This window comes from Myotis nattereri (assembly GCF_964212035.1).
Source record: "Myotis nattereri genome assembly, chromosome: 2".
Taxonomy (NCBI): Eukaryota; Metazoa; Chordata; class Mammalia; order Chiroptera; family Vespertilionidae; genus Myotis; species Myotis nattereri.
In genome coordinates this window covers 193,526,442-193,554,282 of record NC_138076.1, presented here as the reverse complement: position 1 = coordinate 193,554,282, position 27,841 = coordinate 193,526,442, and the positions used below count along the sequence as shown (strand labels likewise).

The following is a 27,841-nucleotide window of genomic DNA, read 5'->3' as shown; positions in this document are numbered from 1 at the left end:
CATTACAGTTATGAAGTAGCAACAAAAATAATTTTATGGTTGGGGTCTCAACATGAGGAACTGTATTTAAAGGGCCAGAAGGTTGAGAACCACTGCTCTAGTGTCTAGATCCATCTGCCACCAGAACTATGATTCCCAGCATTCCTGGTGCTCCCTTGCTCTGGGCTTCTGTTTCTGGTCCTGGGGCTGTCACCAAAACTACTATTCCCAGAATTCCTGGTGCTCCCCACGCTCTGGGTTTTCCCCAGCCAAGGGAGCCACATCCCCCCAAGCCTCCAGCTCTCCTGTTCTGCTCTCTGTCCAGTGACCGAGGGAGCCCTGTCCCCCCAAGCTGCCGGCTCTCCCACTCTGCTCTGTGTATGCAAATTACCTGCCATCTTTGTCGGGTTAATGTGCACACTCATTCCTCATTGGCTGGTGGACATGGCTGGTGGGTGTGGCTTGAGTGTAGTGGAGGGACAGTTAATTTGTATGTTTTTCTTTTATTATATAGGATGATGGTTAAGGTGCATGAGGAACGTGTAGTTAACTAGGGAACATTTAGAAAGGCCTGTTTGTTCAGATTCTTCTTGGCATTCCTTTGTCATCAGAGATAAGGGTGCTCATTTCCTCCTGGTATAGGGAGGGCTTCTCTCTCATGAGGGTTTTATGACCTGTTTTGGGGGGAGTTTGGGAGAAGGTCAGAGTGACCATCCTGCTTCTGCCATTTTTTTCCTCAAATTCCTTTTACGTAAAATATTCTACCTGCTAAATTGCTATATTTTGGGGAGTGTGTCCTTTTTTAAAATATGTTTTTATTGATTTCAGAGAAAGGAAGGGAGAGGGATAGAAACATCAATGATGAGGGAGAATTATCAATCGGCTGCATTCTGCAAGCCCCCTACTGGGTATTGAGTCCCAAACCCAGGTATGTGCCCTGACATAGGCTGGGCTAGGGGAATGTGTCTTGAACCCTATCACCATATAGCAACTTATAAATAGCTTACAGTATATGTCTTAAGTATATGTGTATATGACATAATGGCATAGCAGATATGGACAAGACTCCCAGGAAGTGTTACTATACATAATAAACAAGAGACTTGTGAGACATAGGTAGAATTCATTAGATGTGCTAAATATTAAGTAAGTTAACCTGTAGAACATATTAACTTTTTTTTTAAAGTTATTTCAGAGAGGAAGAGAGATAGAAACACCGAAGATGAGAGAGAATCATTGATAGGCTGCCTCTTACACACCCCATATTGGGGATTGAGCCCACAACCCACCATGTCACCTGACCGGGAATAGAACTGTAATCTCCTGGTACATAAGTCGATGCTCAACCACTGAACCACGCCGGCCAGGCAACCTGTAAGGCATATTAAAGGTGATAGAATAAATGGAATATGTGATGGAACAAACAAAAGTGTTTGTAAGTTACACTCTTATACTCTAACTAACTGAGCTACCCAGTCAAGGCTGGAAATTTTTTACACTTATTTTTGAAGGAGATGGAAAGACCAAGTATACATAGAAATCCTGATAACTCGAGGTTGACAGCTATGTCATCCTCAAATTGGTAACCCACTGATGACACCCATTATGGTTCCACTCTGTTCCCTCTGGGGCTCTGCCCCAGCAGGCTAAGTGATAGCTGACAGTTCAAGTATCTGTTGGCCCAGGCATCTGCTCAGTCTCCTTGCTCAAAGCTCAACTGTGGTCCGCACCATCAGTGGAAAAGCTGATGTGGCTGGGAGCGAGAGTGAGAGACAAGACATATCAACATTGAGTAACCTAGGCTTCAAGTAGTGTGGTCCTTCCACCCTACTTTTCACCCCACTTAAGGTATTTTAAGTGGCTCCATCTCTTTTACCTTGATTCTCACTATGCTTCCAATTGATATGATAAATGTGGTTTGAACATCTTAATTTGGTTTGTGAGCCTTTCTGTCCTGTGACTTCTTGGATAGCATGACTGGAGGCTACTGTTGCATCAAGTTAATATCCCACACCACAGGATGTAAACTGTATAATTTATTTGTTTATTTTCATATATGTTTTTATTGACTTTAGAGAAAGGAAGGGAGATGGAGAGAGAGAGACACAGCAATGTGAGAGAGAAACATTGGTCAGTTGCCTCTGGTACACAACCAGACTGGGGACTGAACCAGAAACCTGGGCATGTGCCCTGACCAGGAATCAAACCAGCAACCATTTGGTACACGAGATAACACTCAACCAACTGAGCCACAGTGGTCAGGGCATTGTACAACTTTTTATTTATTTATTTATAATATATTTTTATTGATTTCAGATAGGAAGGGAGATAGATAGATAGATAGATAGATAGATAGATAGATAGATACATCAATGATGAGAGAGAATCATTGATTGGCTGCCTCCTGCACACCCCCAACTGGGGATTGAGCCCACAACCTGGGCCTATGCCCTTGACTGGAATTGAACTGGGACTCTTTAGTCCACAGGCCAACACTCCATTCACTGAGCCAAACTGGCTAAGGCCATGGTACAACTTAGAAGAGCATTTTTAAATATATTTCAAAATATAAGCCTTATACAGTATTTATAAAACAAGTGCAAATCTTTCTATAAGTAGTTCTATATTAGCCATTTTGCCTTGCTTTTGACTTTCTAATTTGGGCTGAGAGTCCAAAATTACATGATTTTGTTTGTAGAACCCTAAATGAATATCTAATTTAACCCTGTGATTTTAGGTAAAGAAAGGGAGGCCCAAATAGGTTAGCCCTTTATGACAGCTCAGATCATACATATCCTTCTATTAAAAAATAATTTTAAAAAATAATAATTCTAGGCCTGTCTGGGTAGTTAAGTTGGTTAGAGTATCGTCTTGACATGATGAGATTTGGGTGTTTTTTGTTTTGTTTTGTTTTTGTGTGTGAGATTTTGGGTTTGATACCTGTTCAGGGCACATACAAGAATCAACTAATGAATGCATAAATAAGTGGAACAACAAATCAATGTTTCTCTCTCTCTCTCTCTCTCTCTCTCTCTCTCTCTCTCTCTCTCAAATAAATAGAAGAAATAAATTAGTTAAAATAATATATAAAATTTCCGTGCCTGAGTAGCCTATATAATAAAAGCTTAATATGCAAATTGACCAAATGGTGGAATGACTGTTCGCTATGATGCACACTGACCACCAGGGGGCAGACACTCAACGCAGGAGCTGCCCCCAGCTTGCAGGCCCCAGGCCAGCCAAGGCAGGTGCCAGTGGGGGGACCCTGATCACCCTGCCGGTTGCCCCACAGATCAACCCTGATCGTTGGCTAGGTCTAGGGGCCCTACCCATGCATGAATTTCATGCACCAGGACTCTAGTATATCATAAAAGACCGAGTGAATTGCTCAAGATTACATGGTTATTGGAGGAGCCTAATTAACTCAGATTCCCTGACTCCTGATTTGGTGTTTTTTCTGCTGTAGGTGACTGCACACTCTCAATTATTGCTTTCATTCCCTTGATCAAGCTCCACTTTAATAAATAATAATAATTAATATCAGCTAAACTTTTTTTTTTCTTTTAATTAAATCTTTATTGTTCAGATTATTACATTTGTTCCTCTTTTTTCCCCCCCATAACTCCCCTCCTCCCAGTTCCCACCCCACCCTCCGCCCTCACTCCCCACCCACTGTCCTCATCCATAGGTGCACGATTTTTGTCCAGTCTCTTCCCGCATCTCCCACACCCCTTTCCCCCCCCAAGAATAGTCAGTCCATTCCCTTTCTATGTCCCTGATTCTATTATAATCAACAGTTCATTCTGTTCATCAGATTATTTATTCACTTGATTCTTAGATTCACTTGTTGATAGATGCATATTTGTTGTTCATAATTTGTATCTTTACCTTTTTCTTCCTCTTACTCTTCTTAAAGGATACCTTTCAGCATTTCATATAATCCTGGTTTGGTGGTGATGAACTCCTTTAGCTTTTCCTTATCTGTGAAGCACTTTATCTGACCTTCAATTCTGAATGATAGCTTTGCTGGATAAAGTAATCTTGGTTGTAGGTTCTTGGTATTCATCACTTTGAATATTTCTTGCCACTCCCTTCTGGCCTGCAAAGTTTCTGTTGAGAAATCAGCTGACAGTCGTATGGGTATTCCCTTGTAGGTAACTGAGTTTCTTTCTCTTGCTGCTTTTAAGATTCTCTCTTTGTCTTTTGCTCTTGGCATTTTGATTATGATGTGTCTTGGTGTGGTCCTCTTTGGATTCCTTTTGTTTGGGGTTCTCTGCACTTCTTGGACCTGTAAGTCTATTTCTTTCACCAGGTGGGGGAAGTTTTCTGTCATTATTTCTTCAAATAGGTTTTCAATATCTTGCTCTCTCTCATCTTCTGGCACCCCTATAATTCTGATGTTGGTACGCTTGAAGCTGTCCCAGAGGCTCCTTACACTATCCTCGCATTTTTGGATTCTTTTTTCATTTTGCTTTTCTGGTTGGGTGTTTTTTGCTTCCTCGCATTTCAAATCATTGACTTGATTCTTGCGCTCCTCTGGTCTGCTGTCGGGAGTCTGTATAATATTCGTTATTTCAGTCCGTGTATGCTTAATTTCTAGGTGGTTCCCCAATATACGATCGAGGGTCTCATTAGTTTTCTTGTAGATCTCATTAAGTTTATCGGCGGCTTCTAAACAGTTCTTGAGAGACCTTAAAAGTGTGGTTCTGAACTCTAGATCTTCCATGGACAATTTTGTCCTGTTTCTTTGTCTCCGCATTTTGTTATGCTTCCTTGGTGCACCCCCTAGTGGTCTTTGTGCGCAGTCTTATAAACCTTGATTGTTGTAGCTAATACCAGGGAGGGTTTGACCTCCAGGCCAAGTGGCTATGAGAATCAGCTGTGTCAGCAGTGAGAGAACTTCTGTCCTCTAGGGAGGTGCTAATCTAGCCTTTGCCTGAGGCTATCCGGCAAATGCCTCTGTGCAGGGCTTGGGCGGGGCGGGTCGCACAGTATCAATAGGGTGGGCCAGAGAGAGCAGTGATGGCGGCTCTAAGTCCTGTCCCCAGGGGCTCTGCCTCTCTGAGTCCCAGCAATGGCTGCAAACCTCGGAGAGAAAGCTGCACTCGCTCTGACCGAAGCCAGACAGTCCCGCTTCTCCCGTTTGAGCCTGGGTCCCTAAAGACTCGCCCGGATCTGGAGCTCAGAGTCTGCGACTCCCTCCCGATTGAAAACGCCCACCGCGCCCTCCGCCGCCAGCCCGCTCCGCGCACTCCGCACCTCAGACTTTGACTTCAGCACTGCGCCTCCTCTGAGTGTCCGAATGCGTTTCTCTTTCCTCCTAGTTGTAGGACTTCCACTCAGCCAGCGTTCCTGTGGTTCTGGGTGATGTCCCTTCCGTTTTTTGGTTTCACTTTTGAAGTAGTTGTTCAAGGCAGCAAACTCCGGCGTTAACCTATGCCGCCATCTTGGTTCTCTCCTCTAATATCAGCTAAACTTTTATCAAGTGGTTACTCTTTGGCAGACATTGTCCTGAGCCTTGCATATGCTCATCAAATCCCCTTTGTACCTTAGCAAAGAAAGCTTTGTTCTCACTTTACAGTTGAGTGACTTGTCCATGGTCTTACAGCTGCTAAGTGGTAGAACCAGAATTTAAACCAGTTAGTCTGATTTTTGATTTTAAGTCAGGTAAGTTAAATAAAATGCAACCTATATTTACTGTTGAAAACAGGTGGGGCTTATAGGTTAAAAGTGTTAGCTAAGCCCATCAGGTGTGGCTCAGTGGTTGAGTGCCAACCCACTAACCAGGAGGTCACAGTTTGATTCCGAGTCAGGACACATGCCTGGGTTGCAGGCTCAATCCCCAGTAGGGGGCATGCAGGATGCAGCTGAATGATGGTTCTCTCTCATCATTGATGTTTCTATCTCTCCCTCTCCCTTTATCTCTGAAATTAAAAATTAAAAAGTATATATATATATAAAGTGTCAACTAGGATGCAAGTAGGAGGAGATAGGAGAAATGGGAATGGAGAAAACTTGGCTATCTGGAAGAGTAAGACCTCTAGAAATAGTACCAATTCACTTGTTCACTTATTTATTGCACATATATTTATTTATTTTTCATATGCTTTTATTAATTTCAGAAAGAAGAAGGGAGAGGGATAGAGAGATAGAAACATCAATGATGAGAGGGAGTCATTGTTTGGCTGCATCCTGCACACCCCACACTGGGGATCGAGCCCGCAACTCGGGCATGTACCCTGACCGGGAATCAAACCACGATCTGGTTCATGGGTTGGCACTTAACCAATGAGCCATACCAGCCAGGCTATTGCACATATACTATTGAATGTCTTCTACCTGCCAGATACTTTCCTGGGCAATGGAGTCAGTCAGAGGAAAAGATCCAGTGGAGATTTTCAGAGGAAAAAATATGATTTCAGTTCCCAGTGACTTTATGGTCTAGGAGGGAAATAGGCAAGACACAGTGAAATGCACTGTGATAAGTGCCATAAAGAATCCCTACTCAAGCCTCAGTGGGAGAAAGAAGAAGCATCTAAATCTCTCTTCTCAAAAAGCTTGAATCTTATTTTGGCAACAAACAAGCTAATTGGAAATAGCACCAATTCATACATTCACTTATTTATTGCACTATTTATATTTATTGAATGTCAGACGGCTTCCTCAATAGCAGAGTAAGAGGAAAAGATCCCGTATTTGAAAATCTCACAGTACTTTGTCAAAACAAAACAAAACAAAAACAAAAATTGATATATGCTGCCCTACTAAGCTTTTCAATAACCCCATGTCTTTTCACATGTAATTTCTTCAGTCCTGGGTGCCTGATTGTCTTACTGAAAAATGTCGACTTAAACTCTGAAACTTTCTCCTCTGAGAACACTTGGGTGTACTTACCATTTGGCAGGCATTGTGCAGAGCACATTAAACACATCATCTTAGCAGATTCCTATGGCAAATTAGAAGGTCAGTTTTTATTTCCAGTTGAGAAAAAAATTCATTTTTAGGAAGGTTAAGGGACATGCCCAATGTCTGATAGCTAATAAGTAATGGAACCAGAATGAACCCAGTTAGTCTGACTTTTGACTTTCAATGAGGAGAACAAAGGTAGATGAACAAACTTCAGCCCCTCTTAGAGCTGACAGCTGACAAAGTGTGTAGACCAACTTCCTTGGGAGGATTTCTTGCTCCCTGAATTAACTTCCCACACATCTATCTATATATTTGTCTAATTAGACTATGAAGGACAAGACTTTGAATTACTTATTACTAGGTTGCTAGCACCTGCCTCAGCACCTTGCACATAATAGATCAGTGGTTCTCCACCTTGGCTGCACATTAGAATCACCTGGGAATTTTTTTAAAATCCGGATTTCTGGGCCTCATCCTCTGGAAATTCTGTTTGTTATGGGGTGGGGCCACCACATTAGTAACAAAGAAACAGAATTTCCGGAGGATGAGGCCCGGAAATCAGAATTTTAAAAAGATTCCCAGGTGATTCTAATGTGCAGCCAAGGTGGAGAACCACTGTAATAGATGCTTAATAAATACTTGTGAAATGAATAAATGCGTGTCTCCATTCCACTCTGTCTACTGCTGACAAACCTCAGATTGTTGTAGAGTTAGGCCCACACACTGGTAATCTTTGCTTTGTGTACTCATTTTCTGGAACAGTGGAGCTAGGGAAGAGGAAAAAAAATTGTGTCTTTTTACATCCAATTGCCTCTGAGGAGCTGGGAAGAGAGCAATTCACACTTGATTATCTTACATCAGATAAATTAGCAGCACCTGAATTGCTGGGAAGTCAGGAGCTAGAGCTCTCTTCAGCCTCACTAGCCAGCTTTGTCTCAGCTCAGAGGCCATGCTTCCTTCCCTGCCAGTCTTGGCTCTCAGCCTCTCCTTAACTCTGGCCTTGGGCCAGACATTCCAATTTCAAGAACATGCCTTCCTCCAATTTCTGGGTCTAGACAAGGTGCCTTCACCTCAGAAATTCCAACCCGTGCCTTATATCTTGAAGAAAATTTTCCACGATCAAGAGACAGCAGCCACCATCGGGGTCTCACGAGATCTATGCTACGTAAAGGAGCTGGGAGTCCAGGGGAACATACTTCGACTTCTCCCAGATCAAGGTAAGGATATTGGAGTGTTTCCTAGAGGAAAAATCTGGCTTTTTTGGGGGTGGGGTGGGTGGGGGCAGGGGATGGCGTGAAGAAAGGAAAGAAGATGTAACAGTTACTGAGGGGTTCATAGAAAATTGTGTGCTGGTATTTTATGGACTTTATCTCATTTAATCCCAACAAAAATCCTGAAAGGTAGGCTCAGACAGTAGAACCTGAAACCTATTCAAGATCATACAGCCAATGTGTACGGAAAGTGAGGATTTAAAATAAGTTTTGTTTTTCTGAATCAACAGCTTTGTGCTGCAGCTTAGGTGGGAGGGGTGAGGGTGCAATTAGGACTCAGTCTTCCACTCTTTAGCCCACAATTTAGACATCTTGGTGTCTTTGGTATGGCAAGCAGGGGACTAAAATGTTGAGCTCAGTTTGCCCATGCGCCTAGCTTCTCTTCTCATACCTCCCGCTACTTTTGTTGGATGAAAAAGGCTATTTTTGGCTTATGAATACAGAACAATAGCATATGCCATTCTCATACTCTATATAAGGATCTGATTGAGTGCCATTTAATAATTTGCCAAACTAACCAAAAATCAAAATGACCCAGATCAGCTGTTAAAAGTTTATTATCCTGCCTAGTTCTTGCCCTTCACTCTTCTACCCAATTCTTATTCAAAGTCAGAAATGAGTGTTGTAATCTGCATTTCTATATGGCCTCCCAAGTGGTTCAAAGGCGGCCGTGAGAGGCCTAATAGTTAGTTGTACAGCAACTAAAGATTGAGATTTGAATATTTATTTGTCCACGAAGCTGTGTACCGGGAACAGTGTATGGCCACGACAATACGGAGGTTAAAGATAAAATTTGCTCTATTAGCTTATAAAAGGAAGGCAGACAAATGACTTCCATAAATACATTTGTATTAAGTATTACATTAGAGGCTTAGGGCCTTGGGGGTGTGGGTTCAGGGAAAATTTCTGAAGGGTTAAGAGGTAAGAGGAGCTTGTTTGAAGGGTTTTTTTTTGAGAGAGTAGAAAACAGCTGAGGTTACTTCCTTCCTCAATGGAAATTAAACGTTGATTTTTGTGATAATAAATCATATCAAATAATGGTGTGTGTGTGTGTAGTGGGGAGGGGGACAACATAATCTCACTATCATCTCCCCCTAACTCTTCCCCTAGAGAAAACCAGCATTAGCAGTTGTATATTCTTCCAGACTTTTCTTTTTTGCATACATAATACTAATAATGGAAACTTGTAATCTAAAAAAAAAAAAAATGTGGGTCATACTGTACATTCATTCCTTCATTTTAATGGTTGCATGATATTCCTTTGTATAGATATGCTATAATTTATGTAACTGATGCCCTGTTGATGGGCATGGGTATGTAATAAATAATATAGTTTTACATCTTTACATCCACTTTTTTGTGTGCGTACACTTTTTCTATTATTTCCTTAGGATAAATTCTTAGAAGGGGATTGTTGCATCTAAGAGCAGGCACATTTATACTTACAGTATATAGCAAGTGTCCCCCAAAATTTATACCCCACCATGAGTGTAAGAGAATTCTCACTTTCCCACAATTATTTTTACATTTTAAAATATTTCTATTAATTTATTATTTTAAAAATCTAAATATTGTTGAAAGTATTATGTATGTCCTCCTCCCCCCCCCCTATTACCCTCCACCCCCTCACTTCCCCACAATTGACAGCAATCCTTTTAAAAATAGGAACTTATTGCCCTGGCCAGTATGTCTCAGTTGGTTGGGTGTTGTCCTATGCATGGAAAGGTTGCCAGTTTGATTCCGTCAGGTCACAAGCCCAGGTTGTGGTCTTAATCCCCAGTAGGGGCATGCAGGAGGCAACCAATCGATGTTTCTCTTACACACACACCCACACATACACACACACACACCAAAAAAAAAAACTAAAAAGAAATAAAAATAGGAACTTATTGAAGTGTAACATACATTCAGAAAAGTGCTTATATCATAGAGAACAGCTTAATGACTTTTCACAGAAAACCAGCACCAAGATCAAGAAACGGAATATGACCAGCAACCCCAGAGGATCCTTCATGATCCCTCTGATTAATCACTACTCCTCTACAGGGGTAACTTCTATTCTGATATCTAACATTACATTTTAGTTTTGTCTTTTTTTGAACTTCATGTAAATGTAAATGTGGAATGTAACCTTTTTTTTGTGTCTGGCTTCTTTCACTCAACATTATATTTCTGAGATTTATCCATGCTGCATTTATTTGTAGTTCATTCCATTGAGGTATAGTATTTCATTCTAATAACATATGACAATGTACTTATCTATGCTACATTGGATGCCCACTAGGTACACTTTTAGCTTTTAATTTTTGTTAACTTGGGAGCAAGGCACAATGTCATTGTTTTAATTTTAATTTTTTAATAAGGTGGAATAATGCCTTTTTAATTAATTAATTAATTATTGACTTCAGAGAGAGGAATGGGGAGACAGGAGGGGAGGAGGGGGGGGAGAGAGAGAGAGAGAGAGAGAGAGAGAGAGAGAGAGGAAGAGAGAGAGAGAGATTGGTTGACTGCCTCCTGCATGCATATAGTAGTTTTGCATTTTCATCTTTTCAAATCTGTCCATTCTGGCTTTTGTCTTGTGTTGTCTTCACATGCCTAAGGAATGTGACTTAGTGATATGAATAAAAAGGGAGGCCAATATACTAGAATTAGACCCAAAAATAAGGGAGATCAACAGTTCAGAGAGGTTGAGAAGGATAAGTACTGTGACTACACCCCTGCATCTGACAGTTAACAACCTTTAAGAAAGGTGTTTCAGTGGAGTAGTAGGGGCAAAAGAGTAGGAAAATAGCAGGAGGCTATCCTATATAATAAAAGGCTAATATGCAAATTATCTCCTTGACCGGGAGTTCAACCAAGAGGCGGGGCCGGACTGCCAACCACCCACGGCCACTCTCCCCAGTCAGCCTGGCCAGATTGGCCCCAATCGGGGCAGGCTAGCTGGACCCCACCCATGCGCGAATGCATGCACCAGGCCTCTAGTAAGTAATAAGTAGAGATAGCAAATGTAGACTGATCTTTTAAAAAGATGGTCAATGAGAAGAAAGGGAGAGATGATACATTGGGCTTGAAGAGAAAAGTGGGTAATTTTAAATGCATTTTATTTATTTATTAATTTTTTAAAAAATATTTTTATTGATTTCTGAGAGGAAGGGAGAGGAAGAGAGAGATAGAAGCATCAATGATGAGAAAGAATCATTGACTGGCTGCCTCCTGCACATTGGATTGAGCCACAACCCAGGCATGTGCTCTTGACCGGAATTGAACCTGAGACCCTTCGGTCTGCAGGCTGATGCTCTATCCACTGAACCAAACTGGCGAGGGCTATTTTTTAATTTTTAAAAAATGTTTGTTAGTTCTTAGCCAAGGATATTTTTAAAAAGATCTATTTTTATTGATATCAGAGAGGAAGGGAGGGAGAGAGAGGGATAGAAACATCAATGATGAGAGAGAACCATTGATCAGCTGCCTCTTGCATGCCCCCCACAGGGATCGAGCCCTCAACCCGGGCATGAGCCCTTGACTAGAATGAAACCTGGGACCCTTCAATTCGCAGGCCAACACTATCCACTGAGCCAAACTACCTAGGGCCAAGGATATTTTTTTCCCATTGATTTTCAGAGAGACGGAGAGGGAGGGAGGAAGAGAGAGAGAGAGAGAGAGAGAGAGAGAGAGAGAGAGAGAGAAACTTTGATGTGAGAGAGATACATCAATTGGTTGCCTTCTGATCACTTCATAAGGTATACAAGTGTCCAATTGCTATGTTGTACACCTGAGACTAATATAATATTGTATAACAACTATAGTTTAAAAATATACTAAAAAATGAGGAGTGAAATAAATAAATCCTCCTTTTGAGTACAACTGATTATTTCCTGCCCTTACTTTGTATATGTGATATACATTTAACATTTATATCATAGGTGGATATAAAGTAAAACATATTACGGTGACCTTCACATCTTTCTGTTCTTATCTAGGTTTCTTTCTTTACTCCAAGAACCTTCCCCAGGCCTCCCCTTGCCTACAGAAGCTCCTCTACTTCAACCTGTCTGCAGTCAAAGACGAGGAGCGGTTAACGATGGCCCAGCTGGGCCTGGACTTGGGGCCCAACACTTACTATAACCTGGGGCCAGATTTGGAGTTGGTTCTGTCCCTGGTCCAGGAGCCTCATGTGTGGGACCGGTCCATTCCTAAGCCGGGTAAAATGTTTGTATTGCAGTCAGTACCATGGCCTCAAGGTGTCCTTCACTTCAACCTGTTGGACGTGGCTAAGGACTGGAGTAATAACCCTCAGAAGAACTTAGGCTTGTTCCTAGAGATACTGGTCAAAGGACAGAGAGACTCTGGGGTGAATTTTCAGCTTGAGGACACCTGTGCCAGCCTGAGATGTTCTCTTCATGCTTCCCTGCTAGCTGTGACCCTCAACCCTAAGCAGTGCCACTCTTCTTCCCGAAAAAGGAGGGCAGCCATCCCTGCCCCTAAAGTTTCTTGCAAGAACCTCTGCCATCGTCACCAGCTATTCATCAACTTCCGGGACCTGGGCTGGCACAAGTGGATCATTGCCCCCAAGGGGTTCATGGCAAATTACTGCCATGGAGATTGTCCTTTCTCATTGACCACTTCCCTCAACGGCTCCAATTACGCATTCATGCAAGCACTGATGCATGCGGTTGACCCGGCGATTCCCCAGGCTGTCTGTATTCCCACCAAGCTGTCTCCCATTTCCATGCTTTACCAGGACAATGATGACAATGTCATTCTACGACATTATGAAGACATGGTAGTTGATGAATGTGGGTGTGGGTAGGCTGTCCGAAATAGGAATCCAAGGAGTGTTCTTAGGGTAAAGCTTTTAATAAAATTACCTACCTGGTTTATGAGCTCTTGGATATGAAATATCAATATGGTTATAATTTGTCTTTCTGGAAAATCCATCATGATTGATGATGTCCCAAATTACACACACACACACACACACACACACACACACACACACACTCACACAGCCTTAATGAGTATAGGAATTAAAAATTTTTTTTTTGTTAATCCTCACTTAAGGGTATTTTTCTATTTATTTATTTTTTTTAGAGAGAATGGAAGGGAAGGGAAGAGACACACAGAGAGAAACATTGGTGTGAGAGAGACACATCGATTGGTTGCCTCCCACACGTGCTGCAACCAGGGCCGGGGATTGAACCTGCAACTAAGGTACATGCCCTTGACTGGAATCAAACCTGGGACCCTTCAGTCTTTGGGCCAATGCTCTATCCACTGAGTCAAACTGGCTAGGGCATAGGAGTCTTTTATTTTTATTTATTTTATTTTATTTAAAAATATGGTATGCTTCATGAATTTCTGTGTCATCCTTGATCTTAGCCAAAGGGCCGAGAAGCGATTCTGTGTCATCCTTGAGCATGGGCCATGCTAATCTTTGTATTGTTCCAATTTTAGTATATGTGCTGCCTAAGCAAGCACCATAAGAATTTTTTAATTGATATTGTTTTCAGAGAGATATAGAGGAAGGGAGAGAAAGAGAGAGAGAGATTTGTTCCACTTATTTATGCATTCATTTGTTGCTTCCTGTATGTGCCCTGACTAGAGATTGAATCAGCAACCTTGGCATATCAGGACAATGCTGTAATCAACTAAGCTACTCAACCAGGGCTATAGGAATTTTTAAAAAAATTACCAATATCTACAGTTAATTTAATGGCTGCAAGAGATATAATTATTTAGATACCTATTTTACTTAAGAAAATGTTTGTCATTAGACATTGTGTTTGCGATTTTCATGGTGGAATAGTGGTATCATTGTTCATATCTTTGAAAATTTTCAGTTAAAAGTATAACTTGACTCGTCTATAATTAGTATAAAATATATTGATATTTTATTAAAACAAGCATGCATATATTATGGGGTAAAATGCAAAATTCACATGGACTTCAAATATTGCACTTTACACATAGTAGGATACTTTGGGTTATATCAGGAAGTAAGAGGTTACTTACCTCTCTTTTTAGGAGAACGAAAGTGCAAAAGTTTGTCACTACCTTAAATCAATCTCACCATTCCCCCTGGATTATTGCTACTACTTTTAGTATGATCTTTTTTTTATTTTTGGGTTTTAAAAAATGTAGATTATGCCTTGGCTGGGTGGCTCCATTGGTTGGAGTGTCGCTTGTACGCCAAAAGGTTACGGCTTCAATTTCCGGTGAAGAAACATACCCAGCCAGGACGCATAACGGAGGCAACCAGTCAGCGTTTCTTTTTCTTTTTAGGATGGAATTGCTTTTATTGGGGTGGGAGCTGCAGGCCCACCCATGGTCAGGTTAGTGTTCTGTCCCGAGGCACCTGGAAGCCTGGTGACACCACCTGGCACCTGCCCGGGTTAGTGGAACATGCAAAGCTCAGTCAGAGGGTGGAGACCAGGGGCTGGGTGGAGCAGGAGGGGTGGCCCCCGGCTGGGCTGCCTGAGTCAGTGCAGACAATCCATCTGGCATCCCCAGGCCCAATGAAGGGCTGCGGCTCCCTGTGAGAGACAGGCAGGAGGGCAGCACCTTAGACAGGACTTTAGAGGCTCAAGGGGCCACAGCCGCCCGCCTCCACCCCCCACCCCCCCAGGAGAAAAAAGCCTGCTGGAGTCCCAGCCATTCCTAGCCAGGGCCAGCCACCCCAGGTTCACCAGGAGGGCCTGGTGTGCCAGGCAGACACAGAAGGTACTTATTAGGAGCTGAGGCTGAAAGGCAGAAGCCAGAGGCCTGAGGTCTCAGGAGAGTGTCAGGGCTGGAGGCAGGAGACCAGGACAGAGCCAGGCCAGCTGGCTCTACAGACTGGACCGTCATCTTCCCATGCGGAAGGGACTTTTCCTGGTCGATTTTTCTCACATCAATGTTTCTCTCTCCTTTTCTGTCTCTCTCTCTAACATTACTTTTTAAAATGTAGATTATTATAATTTAACTGTAGTACATATATATGTGAAGATGCCTGCATAACCCTCCCAGTCCCTTTTCTCATTCTTCTAGTGAAATCACCATCCTGAATTTGGTATCCATCTTTCCCATTCATTTCTTTATAATTTTACTACATGTGCTTGGATCCATTAACAGTATAAAACATTGCTTCACAAATATGTAAACTTTATAGAAACAATATTGGGGTTTATTTTTCTCTCAGTTTATTATTTCAGAGACTAGAGGCTCGGTGCACAAAAATTTGTGCACTGGTGGGGGAGAGAGGTGGGGGTATGTCCCTCAGCCCTCTCACAGTCTGGGACCCCTCGGGAGATAACCACCTGCTGGCTTAGGACCACTCCCCGGGTGGCAGATGGCAGGCCCGATCCCTCGGTGCCTGCCCCGCCTCCCTGGGTCACGCACACGGCAGGGCTGATCCAGGGGTTGGGGCGCCACCCCCGGTCGGGTTGCACACAGGAAGCCTGGGCGGGCTGGCCAATAGCTGCTGACCCGCCCGGCCACCCGGGGTCAGGTCGCACACCAACACCTGCCACCCCGGGTCTCAGATAGCAGGCCCAGATGGCGGCAGGGCAGGTGGGATGGCGCTGTCCCGCCCTTCCTGCAGTATGCAAATTAGCCGCCATCTTTGTTGGCGGTTAATTTGCATATCACGCTGATTATCCAATGGTAGGCATAGCGAAGGTACAGTCAATTACCATGTTTGTCTATTATTAGACAGGATTATTACAGGTTGATACATGTATGGATATAACTGATTTTTTTTAAATCCTGGATAGTAACCCACTACAAGCGTATTATAAAATTGATTTATTCATTATTCTGTTATTGGACACTGGGGACTTTCAAACTGCTAGAATCATTCCATAAAATGGACACAAAATTTTTTAAAAAATATATATTTTATTGATTTTTTACAGAGAGGAAGGGAGAGGGATAGAGAATTAGAAACATCAATGAGAGAGAAACATCGATCAGCTGCCTCCTGCACACTCCCTACTGGGGTTGTGCCTCCAACCAAGGTACATGCCCTTGACTGGAATTCAACCTGGGACTCTTCAGTCTGCAGGCCGATGCTCTATCCACTGAGCCAAACTGGTTAGAGCTGGACCCAAAACTCTTAACAATCTATTTGTCTAGCTAGGATTTCAGTGTAGGGCAGCAGTGTATATAGGCAACTTATAAAGAGAATGAAGAGGCTATAAAGATTAGAGTGCAAATCCTTTTATATATAATAATATTTTTATTTCAGAGAGGAAGAGAGAGAGATAAAAACATCAATGATGAGAGAATCATTGATTGGCTGCTTCCTGCATGCTCCCTACTGGGGGTTGAGCCTGAAATCTAGGCATGTGCCCTGATGGGAAATCAAACTGTGACCTCCTGATTCATAGGTCAGTGTTCAATCACTGAGCCATGCCGGCTGAGCAGTTCTGAGTTTTCTAAAACAGAATAGAAGATGGATCAAACATTCAATAGGAATTCTAGTAGACACAAATTTAAATTATATACTATCTTCACTGTTGCCTATGTGCCCCCTATGACTGTGTTTTACTATATTAGTTTCCTATAGCTGCTGTAACAAATTTCCATGAACTTGGTGTAAAACAACATAAATTATCTTACAACTCTGGTGGTCAGAAGTACAAAACAGGGTCTCACTGGGCTAAACTCAAGATGTCATCAGGGCAGCATTGCTTCACAAGGCTCTAGGGAACAATCCATTTCCTCGCTTTTTCCAGCTTCTAGATGCTGTCCTTGTTCCTTGAATCATGGTCCCCTTCCAGCCAGTAATTGCATCATTCACATCTCTGCTTCCATCTTCACATGTCCTCTTTTGCCTCCCTATTTTAAGGGCCTATGTGATTGGACTGGGACTACCCAGACAATCCCAGATTATCTCCCTACCTCAAGATCCTTACTCTAATTACCTCTTCAAAGTTACTTTTGTCTTTATACTTACAGGTTCCAGGGATTAGGAGGTGAACATCAGTGTGTCTGTGTGGAGGGGATGGGGGGTCATTATTCTCCCTATCATGAAACCCTTGGCTTCTAAATGACCTTCATGTATGATGTGGCACTTCTGCTCCTTCTTCAACTCTCACCTGCCCCTTGAAGCAACTGCTTCATCTTGTGGAAGCTCCAGCTTGACTTTCATAGTTCAGGAAAGTCTTATATTTAGGGCTCGGGTGTTGTCTCCATAGGATTTGAGATTCAAAGTTCAGGGGCTGTAGATTTGAGAACCTAGAGGGAGCTTTAGGTCTCGAGAGGGACCCCAATTCTGGGAGTGTATGCTAAAATTCAGAGAGCTTGACCCAGGTTTTGGACAACAGGGGACAATGGCAATAGGGAATAAGTATAGTATTCACTTTTTATTTTTTTTTTAATTATATTTTTTATTGATTTCAGAGAGGAAAGGAGTTGAAGAGAGAGATAGAAACATCAATGATGAGAGAGAATCATTGATTGGCTGCTTCCTGCACGCCCCCCACCGGGGATTGAGCCCACAACCTGGGCATGTGCCCTTGACCAGAATCGAACCTGGGATCCTTCAGTCCGCAGGCTGACACTCTAGCCCAGGGGTCCTCAAACTACGGCCCACGGGCCACATGCAAATACAAATATTGTATTTGTTCCCGTTTTGTTTTTTTACTTCAAAATAAGATATGTGCAGTGTGTATTGGAATTTGTTCATAGTTTTTTTTAAAACTATAGTCCAGCCCTCCAACCGTCTGAGGGACAGTGAACTGGCCCCCTGTTTAAAAAGTTTGAGGACCCCTGCCTAGCCATTGAGCCAAACCAGCTAGGGCAGTATTCACTTTTTAGGGGAGGATAAAAAAACATAAATGGACTTGGCCTTACATTTAGCTCTGGTTTCAAGAAGGAAGAGAGATCACTTAAGACTTATCACCTAATTACCTGAGTCAGAAGTCAAAGTCCTTCTGATTTTGCATCTGTCAGTGCCTCTCCCCTAACCAATAAGATTTGGGGCAAAGAGCAAAGTAAGAGGAAGTTATAAATAAATTCTCTCTTCTAGTTGTTCTTTCTCTGTTCTCTCCAAGAAAGAATGATGTGTCAGTCTTGCCTTAACCTTAATTTAAAGGAAAGGGGAAGTTTAAAAAATCCATATAATATTAGGGAAGAACTTTGTAATTCAGATATCCTAAGGGATTTACTCTACAGCATTTATCATTTGCATGAAAAGCTTTCTTGTCAACCCATTGATGCTAACCTCACACCAAATTCTCTCTTAATCTACTACCTGTTTGTACAGTCTAGACACCCAGTAAGTGCCTGAGACTCAGGAATGAGTCATTCTCTGCTCAATCAGGTGACAGCAGTCACTCCTGAAGAAACAATCTTAAGGCATGTTGTTGACAGGAGCAATCAGCACAATATATAGCTCCAGGGGAGAAAATCAGTGGCACACGGCGCCATGGCTTCTGACACAGGTAAAGGTAAAATGGATCGAGGTCCTGTAAGCTTCATAGTCTTGAAAAGTGTAGAAACTCTCTGTGTGTGTATGTGTGTGTCTTACTTGTGTTCTTGGGTATTTTCCAACTTTCCTATTTATTACTACATTAATGCTATTTTTAAAAATATATAATTTCACTTTATTTGAAAATTGTCTGCCTCCCTGTAGACATTATTTTTTTTTAAAGGAGATTAATCTGCTGAATGGTGACTGGCTGTGCTTGGTTAAATAAGATTTGTTATAATTATTAATACTAACTATTGACATCCACAAATAATTTTAAACAAATGACATTAAATCAATGCTTGTTTCACTACAATAAAAAATTAAATATACAACTGTTAAATAATAATTTAAAATAACAACCGAAGTGATACCACAAGGGCATGCTAATTATTTAAGGGTTAGTTAGTTAACTTTAGAAAAATTCGTGGGAGAGGTAGAACACTTCAGGCTGTAGAAGGAAATAATTTTCAGATGAGGTGGAATTTGAGTTTGGATTCTAAAGAGGTAGAATTTAGGTTGGCAAAGGGAAAGCATTTCCAGGTTGATTGACACAAAGATTTTGAGAGAATTGACAAAGATTGTGTTTTGAATATACTGAGTGCACTGGTGAGGCTAGAGAAGAGTTTGTGGAAATAATCTATAGTGAAATTAGAAGGCAAATTTGAAGTGCTATTACAGAGAGGGCTTTGAATGCCAGGCTAAGGAAATTGAGGTCGACCTTTTGGTAAAAGAAAATCTCTGGAGAACTTGCGAATAGCATAGACATGATTGAAATAAAGCTTTAAACACTTTCACCTGGCATTTGATGTCTTCTGGACTGGAAGCAGAAAAGACTGGAAGCAAGGAGACCAGTAAGAAGACTGTTGTAAGAGTGTGGGCATGATGTGATTGGAAATAATACAGATATCAGTCATGGGAGAATTTTGCCATCCTTGAGATCTTCTATGCAGCAGGATTTTGATATCAATGCCTCAGTAACCACTGGGCTCCAATCAAAATCTGGTTCTCTTTCACTAGTTCAATAATATTTTTCTACATGCTCTTTGACAATGCTGCCTTTTTTTTTTTTAACTCATCACTTATGCAGATGTCTTTTCTCCTTTCTCTTGAATTGTGGTTTAAAAATATATATGCACATTAAGCCAATGGTGTTCCAGCTTCTCTCCACACTACCAATGACTCTTTCTGTAAGTTATAATCTTAATTGAGATCATCGTAACTTAAAACATAAAGCTCTATGAAATAATACAGACTCCCTGTACATTTTGCTTAGTTTCCACCAATAGTTACATTCTGCAAAACTGTAGAATAATATCACAACCAGGATGTTAACATTGACACAATCCATCATTTTTATTCAGATTTCCCCAGTTTCACTTGTACTCATTTGTGTGTGTGTTTAGCTTTATGCAATTTTGTCACCTGTATAGGTTTGTGGATCTGCCACCACAGTCAGATTTAAACAGTTCCCACAGTACAGATCTGTTTTACTGCCCTTTTATAGCCAAACACTCCTTCTTCCCGCTTCACCCCTGTTCCTAATCCTTGATAACTATTTATCTGTCCTTCTAAAATTTTGTCATTTTAAAGTGCAACTAAAGCCCAGCCATTATGGCTCAGTGGTTGAGCATTGGCCTGTAAACTGGCATATCCTGGCCGGTGCACATGCCCGGGTTGCAGGCTTATTCTCCAGTGTGGGACTTGCTGGAGGCAGCTGATCAATGATTCTCTCTCACCACTGATGTTTCTTTTATTTAGATTTAAATTCTTTATTGCTTAAAGTACTACATGAGTCTCTTTTCCCCCTGCATTGACCTCCCCCAGCTGCTCCCACCCCCCATCACATGCCCTAACCCCGGTACTGTCTGTGTCCATTGGTTATGCTCATATTCATGCATTTGGTTGATCTCTTACTCCCACCCCCCTGCTTTGCCTCATAGGTTGGACAGTCTGTTTGATGCTTCTATATCATTGATGTTTCTATCTCTCTCCCTCTCCCTTCCTCTCTGAAATCAATAAAAATATACTTTAAAAGTGCAACTCAATTTGTATATATTACTTGACATACTCATCTCTTGGTCAACAGGTTCTTCAGCTGGTGATCCCACCCTGAGGTAAGAATAATACTGTCAACCCTGGCCCAGTAGCTGTTAGTTAGAGCATCACCCCAATATGCCAAGGTTATGGGTTTGTTCCCCAGTCAGGGCACATGCAAGGATCAGTCAATTAATGCATAAATAAGTGGAACAACAAATCAATCTCTCTCTCTCTCTCCAAAAACTAATTTAAAAATTTAAAAAGAATAATACTATCATATTGTGCATTTAATTCAACCAAGAATAAGTGGGTATTAAGAGCTGGAGGACTATAGTTAACCTTATTGTTCTGTTCCTCTTTTACCATGTTCCCATTCTTTCCCCCCCTTTTCCAACTTTATTTTCTATGATTATTGCTTTCTTTGTGTTTGTTCCTGTCTTTTGGTTTCTGTTGAAATAAATGACCTTCCAGCTTTGTTCTGTTATTGCCTTACTAATGCTCTTTTCTCTTTAGATCACATGTTTTTATAGCCATTAGTGAAAGGTCCAAGGAATGAATTTGTCACTTTTATTTCAATTCCTGTTTTATATTATATGCCCATTTTCCAGACATAGCATTATAACAGGGGACTTTTGGTCAAGGAATATATTATCTTATGATGGTAGAAGGACTTACTTATGTAATAAATGAATGTGATACTTTAGGGGTGAATGAGAAATATTAGAGTGTAACAAGCTTATTGGAAAGGAGGGTCCTCAGCACAATCCTGAGTTTCCTAAGTCACAGCTTGGACACACAGAGATGCCATTGACAACAAGTTGAATTTCTTTCTTATGAGGTATTAGTGTATAGAATTTAACATGGAGGAATCCTGAGGCCAAATTACTCTCCTCTTAGGCTTGGCAATAGAATTTTATTATTGACTAGAGGCTTGGTGCATGAAATTTGTGCACAGGAGGGGGGGGTGTCCCTCAGCCCGGCCTGTACCCTCTCTAATCCGGGACCCCTTGGGGGATGTCCGACTGCCGGTTTAGGCCCGATCTCTATGGGTTCCTGGTGGTTACTAAAAATTCTTTGTTAATTCCAATGGGTTAACAAAAATAGACACAAAAATTCTCCAACTACCCATCCCTAAGACAAAATTGCATAAACCAATTCCTATGGGGCCTAAACCAGCAATCAGACATCCCTCTCACAATCCGGGACTGCTGGCTCCTAACCGCTCACCTGCCTGCCAACCTGATCCCCCTAACTGCTCTCCCCTGTTGTCCTGATCCCCCTAACTGTCCTCCCCCACTGGCCTGATCCCCCTAACTGCTTTCCCCTGCCAGCCTGATCATTCCTAACTGCCTCTGCCTTGGCCCTACCACTATGGCTTTGTCCAGAAGGACGTCTGGTCTAATTAGCATATTACCCTTTTATTAGTAAAGATTTGAGGCTTCTACACCTGAGAAAATCTAGTTGGAGTTCATTGAAGAATAGTAAATATTGACAATTGGAACATGGCACCTCTAAGAGTGAGACAGAAAGATTAGGATGTAAGGAGAAAAAGGACACATTTATACCTGAATTTAAGACTAATAAGCAATGGTATAGAGGGAGTGGTAACCAAATAACAAGAGTTGGGAAAAAATATCTTTACTGTGTTTGTGACAGAAACTCTGATAATTCAAGCGGAACTCCCCAAATAACTTTTTAGACATAGAGAAAAAAAAGTGTCCTGAGATTCATGTTTTAGATTTGCCTTATAGAAAAAGGGAGCATTAAATGATTTTTAAATTTCCTCTAAAAATTGCATGACAATATTTTAGGAGAAGAATCGAACCCTGGGACTTTGAAGCAATCTTTGACCCCAGAGAACTCCGTAAAGAGTCCTGTCTGCTCTATGAAATCAAGTGGGGCACGTGCCACAAGATCTGGCGACACTCAGGCAAAAACACCACCAGGCACGCTGAAGTCAATTTTATAGAAAAAATTACTTCAGAAAGACAATTTTGCTCATCCACCAGCTGCTCCATCATCTGGTTCTTATCCTGGAGTCCCTGCTGGGAATGCTCCAAGGCTATTACAGAATTTTTGCGTCAACGACCTGGTGTGACTTTAGTTATTTATGTGGCACGGCTTTATCACCACATGGATGAACAAAACCGACAAGGACTCAGGGACCTCATTAAGAGTGGTGCGACTGTCCAGATCATGACAACCCCAGGTAAAAGACAATAAACCAAGAACTTAAGTGTTTATGAGAGACTGTGGTGGCAGCCAAGAGATTGATTATCCCAGAGTAGAAGTCTCAGAAGTAAAAGTTTAAAATAATATAGAAAGTACCAGGTCTGAAATTCATAGCAGGGAAAGTATCAAAAGAAACCAACTTTATTTTCTACTTTGCCATTATGGCCTCTCAGCCATCTTTGAATGAACTGTTTTGTTCTTTTCAGGGATTCAGGGAGAGCCTAGTCCATCTGAAGTAGCAAATGGGCCAGCAGGCTTTAGATATGTTATATATACTAGGGGTCCAGTGCACAAATTTGTGCACCTTGAAAGGAACTGTGGGCTGCGAGGCTGCAGTAGGCATAGAGGTGGGTCTCGGCCCATCCTCTGCGCCCCTGCCCGGCCCCTCCTGCCGTGGCCCCTGGTCCCATGTCTGCCGGCAGCTCTGCTCCCTCCATCCCCACTCCCATGCTCTGATGGTGCCTCCCTATGGCGTGGAACAATTGGGGCTGGTGCCAGCAGCAGGTGCAAATGGTGGCTGCTGCCCAGATTGCCCCTCAGGAGATGGGGAAGGTGGAGAAGCCTTCTGGGGTGATCACGGCTGGCAGCCACCCCTTGCACTCACTGATGGCACCAAGCAATTGGGACCAGCGCCGGGCACCAATAACGGCTCTGGAGCCAGCAGCAGGTGTGAGCGGGGCTGGCACTGGCAGCAGGTGCAAGCACTGGGCGGGACTACAGCTCATGGGAGCAAAGAATTTTTAGTAACCACCAGAGGCTTGCCCTGATGACAGCGACTGGCACACCACCTTGGTCTGGTGCCCCCCGCTCACCTGCTCCACCATACCACCGTGGCCGACGCCTGCCATGTTCCACGCACACCCCCTGGTGGTCAGCGCACGTCATAGTAACCTATTGTTCAGTTGTTCCAGTTGTTCCACTGTTCAGTCTATTTGCATATTAGCCTTTTATTATATAGGATATATAGTGACCCCCGCCCCCCAACAATGTATTCACACTTAATAGCTGCTCAATTGATGTTTCTTTTCTTTTTATTCCGAAAGCACTGTTTTTATTTATATAGAACCCTAACCACTTCAGTGACAGGAGGAGTGGGAGAGGTTCCCTTTTCCATCCAAGGGCCTCCATAATGTTCATCTGTTGTTACCAAACACACAGGCAAGTGGCATAACGGATTTGGTAAACTGACTACAATGTTTAGTCTCTCTCAGCGAGAGCAACAAGATGAGCGTCAATCTCTGCTTCTGTAAGAATCCTGAATTTAGGATTTTCAACGGTAACTACTCCAACTTCTATTTCTGACGTTTTGAAATCAATTGATAGAACAGTAGGCAGGCAGGCAATCACAGTTTCCACTGTCTGTTCAAATGTCCAATCAAATTTCTTCTTCACTTTTTTTTCAAGAAAGCTGGTTGACTCAGTTTGTTTAATGCCTGCTGCAGTGGCTTTAAACCCACAGTAGTAACCTGCCAGATCACACTTGTACACCTGAGGGCCTTGTTCTTCATCTATACCAATTAAAATCATACAACAACCAAGGGGCCTCATTTCAGCATTCTGTGTGTAGACCTGAGAAATATCAGCAATTCTTTTACACAGCATGTCCCCAGGAATCTCAATAGCCATACTTGTATTTCCAATTAGCTGCCTCATAGCGTGCCCTCTGTACCTGGGATCTGCTGTCAGCTGTCACTCCTGTCATCATACAGCCAATGTTTTCAGTTATCTTGAATCAGTGAGTCACTGTGCTGGAATCCAATAATTTGTCAGGTACTTTTTTCTGTGTGACAGTTACTGCATGGTCTTTCCCTCTGACAGCTACTGATGTAAGGCCACCCTGGTTAATAGCCTTAAAAGTATATTCTACTTGGTAAGCCGGCCCTTGGGTGAAAAAATGGTAATGTGTCAGTCAAAACCAGCGCTGGGACCACGGGACATGTTGATGCAGCCACTACTTCAAAACGGTCTCCTCAATTGATGTTTCTTTCTTTTCAGATTTAACCCATTGGAATTAATAATTATTGAAAGTGTGTATACATGTTTGGGAGACACCCAGTATTTAAGTTCAGCTTTCTTTAAGTAACTTTTTTTGGTATTTGTTGAATGATTCGTGTTCCCTTAGAGTATGATTACTGCTGGAGGAATTTTGTCAACTACCCACCTGGGAAAGACACTCACTGCCCAATATATCCCCCTCTGTGGATGAAGCTATATGCACTGGAACTCCACTGCATAATTTTAGTAAGTTATTTTACTTACTAATCTTAGCCAAAGATTCTTATGCAAAAAAAAAAATAGCATCCTCCTTCAAACTTCTTTCTGGATAATTTTTTCATGTACTCTCCTCATCATTTGTCATTTATATTAGTTATTTAACTTCTTGACCTATTTTAAGAAAATGTAAGACAATCTCTTTGTGGAAAATAAGTAGGAAAGGGACATGGATGAACTGGTCTAAGATATATGTGGACTCCCTATTAATTAGATACTATTGTTACTACAACACATACTGGCTTTACAGAATTGCAGATATTCTCCTTTACCATATTGGTGTGTATCATTCTATTGAAGAAATGTGTTCCATTTGTACTCTCTTGAGAATAGTTCAATGGTCTTTTAACTGGTGCTATAAAATGTTTGTGGTAATAGTAGAATTAAGAAAAATATTAGCTTAGCATTTTATTTTATTTTATTTTATTTTATTTTATTTTATTTTATTTTATTTTATTTATTTTATTTCAGAGTCTCCCTCCCTGTTTAATGATTTCAAGAAGATGTCAGAAACAGCTTACATGGTACAGGCTTAATCTTCAAAATTGCCATTACCAACAGATTCCACATCATATCCTTTTAGGTACAGCATGGATATAACTTCCTGTGACTTGGAGATGAATAGAATGATTCTTTGCAGGCAATGATGATTCACTAATGATTGAATGTCATTAGTTAGAATCTAGAAATTTTTTTGTTTTTGTTACTATAAATTTACGAACTATAAATTATCTGAAAAATAAAGGACTATCCCATTTACAATAGCATAAAAATACATAGGAATAAATTTAACTAAGGAGGTAAAGACTGAAAACTATAAGATCTTGATGAAAGAAATTGAAGAAGACACAAATAAATGGAAGGTTACCCCATGTTCATGGATTCAAATAATATTATAAAAACATCCATACTCCCGAAAACCATCTATAGATTCAATGCAACTCTATCAAGATTCCAATAGAATTTTTTCACATAAAAAAAAATACAATTCTAAAATTCATATGGAACCATCAAAGACCTGACTAGCCAAAGCAGTCCTGAAAAAGAAGAACAAAGCTGGAGGCATTACAAGTCCTGATTTCAAACTATATTACATATCTATCGTAATCAAAAGAATATGGTATTGGCACAAAAACATAGACCAGTGAAACAGAATAGAGAGTCCAGAAATAGACACATATATATGTGGTTAATTAACGTTTGGCAAGGAAATCAGGAACACAATGGGGAAAAGGTAGTTCCTTCAGTAAATGATATTCACATACAAAAGAATGAAATAAGACTTCTATATTACACCCCTCACAGACATGATTTTAAAATGGTTTAAATGTAAGGCTTGAAACCATAAAACTCCTAGATGAAAACATGGGGAAAATCCCCTTGACCTTAGTCTTGCAATAATTTTATGGATATTATACCAAAAGTGAAAGCAACAAAAGCAAAAATAAACAAGTGGGACTATAGCAAACTAAAAAGCTTCTGCACAGAAAAAGAAACAGTCAGCAAAATGAAAAGGCAACCTACGAAATGAGAGAAAATATTTGTAAACCATATGTCTGAAACAGGGCAAATATCCAAAATATGTAATGAACTCATACCACTCAGGATCATGGATTGTGTTTTCTACTGCTGTTTCGCAAATCACCCCAACACTTTGTGGATTAAAACAACAATATTGATTATGTCACAGTTTATCTGGGTCAGGAATTCAGGAGCAACTTTGTGTGCAAACTATCAGCAAAGGCTGCAGTCCTCTCAAGGCTTGACTGAAGCTCCAGAATGTGCTTAGCAGATGACACATCACACGGCCGGCAAGTGGGGGGAGGTCTCAATGTCTTGCCACGTAGTACTCTCCCTGGGGCTGCTGAATGTTTTCATGGCTTTGCAACTAGTTTCCCACGGAGCAAATGGTCTAAGAGAAAGCAAGGTGCAACTTGTCATGTCTTTAATGTCTAGGTTTTGGAATTACACATTATTTATTCTGCCGTATTCTATTGGTCACACCCCATCCAGCCATGATACCACGTGGGAGGGGACTACACAAGGACTTCGATCCCAGGAGATGGCAATCATTGGAGGCCATCTTGGGTTTTACATGTAGGAGCTTCCACTGTGTTTTTCAGGAAAAATAATGATATGAAGCCAATTTCTAAGAAGAAGCTAAAGGGAAACAAAGAACAAAGTAGCTTCTATTTTTATTTGTTTCTGAATCAGAATATCATAAGATTTAATTGATGAGTTATTATTCCGAATTTATAGGATGATTTATTGTTGTAATTGAGTAGCTACACACACACACACACACACACACACACACACACACACACAGGTTATTATTTTGCTTACACTGGAGTCTAATGCAAGTTGGGTGGGAATGTCATTGAGGGACCCCAATTCTTTTCATCTGATGACTCCATCTTTCCTATGGCCTTGGAGTCCTCTACTGAATTCTCTACATTTCATTTATCCAGCACAAAGAGGAGAGAGAGAGAGAGAGAGAGAGAGAGAGAGAGAGAGAGAGAGAGAGAGAAAGAAGAAGAAGAAGAAGAAGAAGAAGAAGAAGAAGAAGAAGAAGAAGAAGAAGAAGAAGAAGAAGAAGGAGGAGGGGAAGAAGGAGGAGGAGGAGGAGGAGGAGGAGGAGGAGGAGAAGATGAAGAAGAAGAAGAGAGAGGAGAAGGGAGGGAAAGAG

General features: G+C 41.5%; 2 protein-coding genes and 1 pseudogene across 3 annotated transcripts; 2 read left to right on the top strand and 1 right to left on the bottom strand.

The window, feature by feature from the left end:
- Positions 1–7,837: 7,837 nt before the first annotated feature.
- On the top strand, positions 7,838–12,969 carry GDF3 (growth differentiation factor 3; the record flags this gene model as incomplete). Its single annotated transcript, XM_081084661.1, has 2 exons — positions 7,838–8,105; positions 12,140–12,969. The coding sequence occupies 2 exons, from the start codon at positions 7,838–7,840 to the stop codon at positions 12,967–12,969; spliced, it is 1,098 nt and encodes a 365-aa protein (XP_080940787.1).
- Positions 12,970–18,567: 5,598 nt separating this feature from the next.
- On the top strand, positions 18,568–25,752 carry APOBEC1 (apolipoprotein B mRNA editing enzyme catalytic subunit 1; the record flags this gene model as incomplete). The annotated part of the gene is made up of 5 exons (XM_081084029.1): positions 18,568–18,583; positions 20,699–20,726; positions 22,461–22,858; positions 25,004–25,122; positions 25,624–25,752. 5 exons carry the CDS (start codon positions 18,568–18,570, stop codon positions 25,750–25,752), a joined length of 690 nt encoding a protein of 229 aa, XP_080940155.1.
- LOC308514685 (proteasome subunit alpha type-6-like) lies at positions 24,079–24,819 on the bottom strand (annotated as a pseudogene). The gene has a single exon. The product of its transcript is annotated as a proteasome subunit alpha type-6-like (transcript).
- Positions 25,753–27,841: the final 2,089 nt, after the last annotated feature.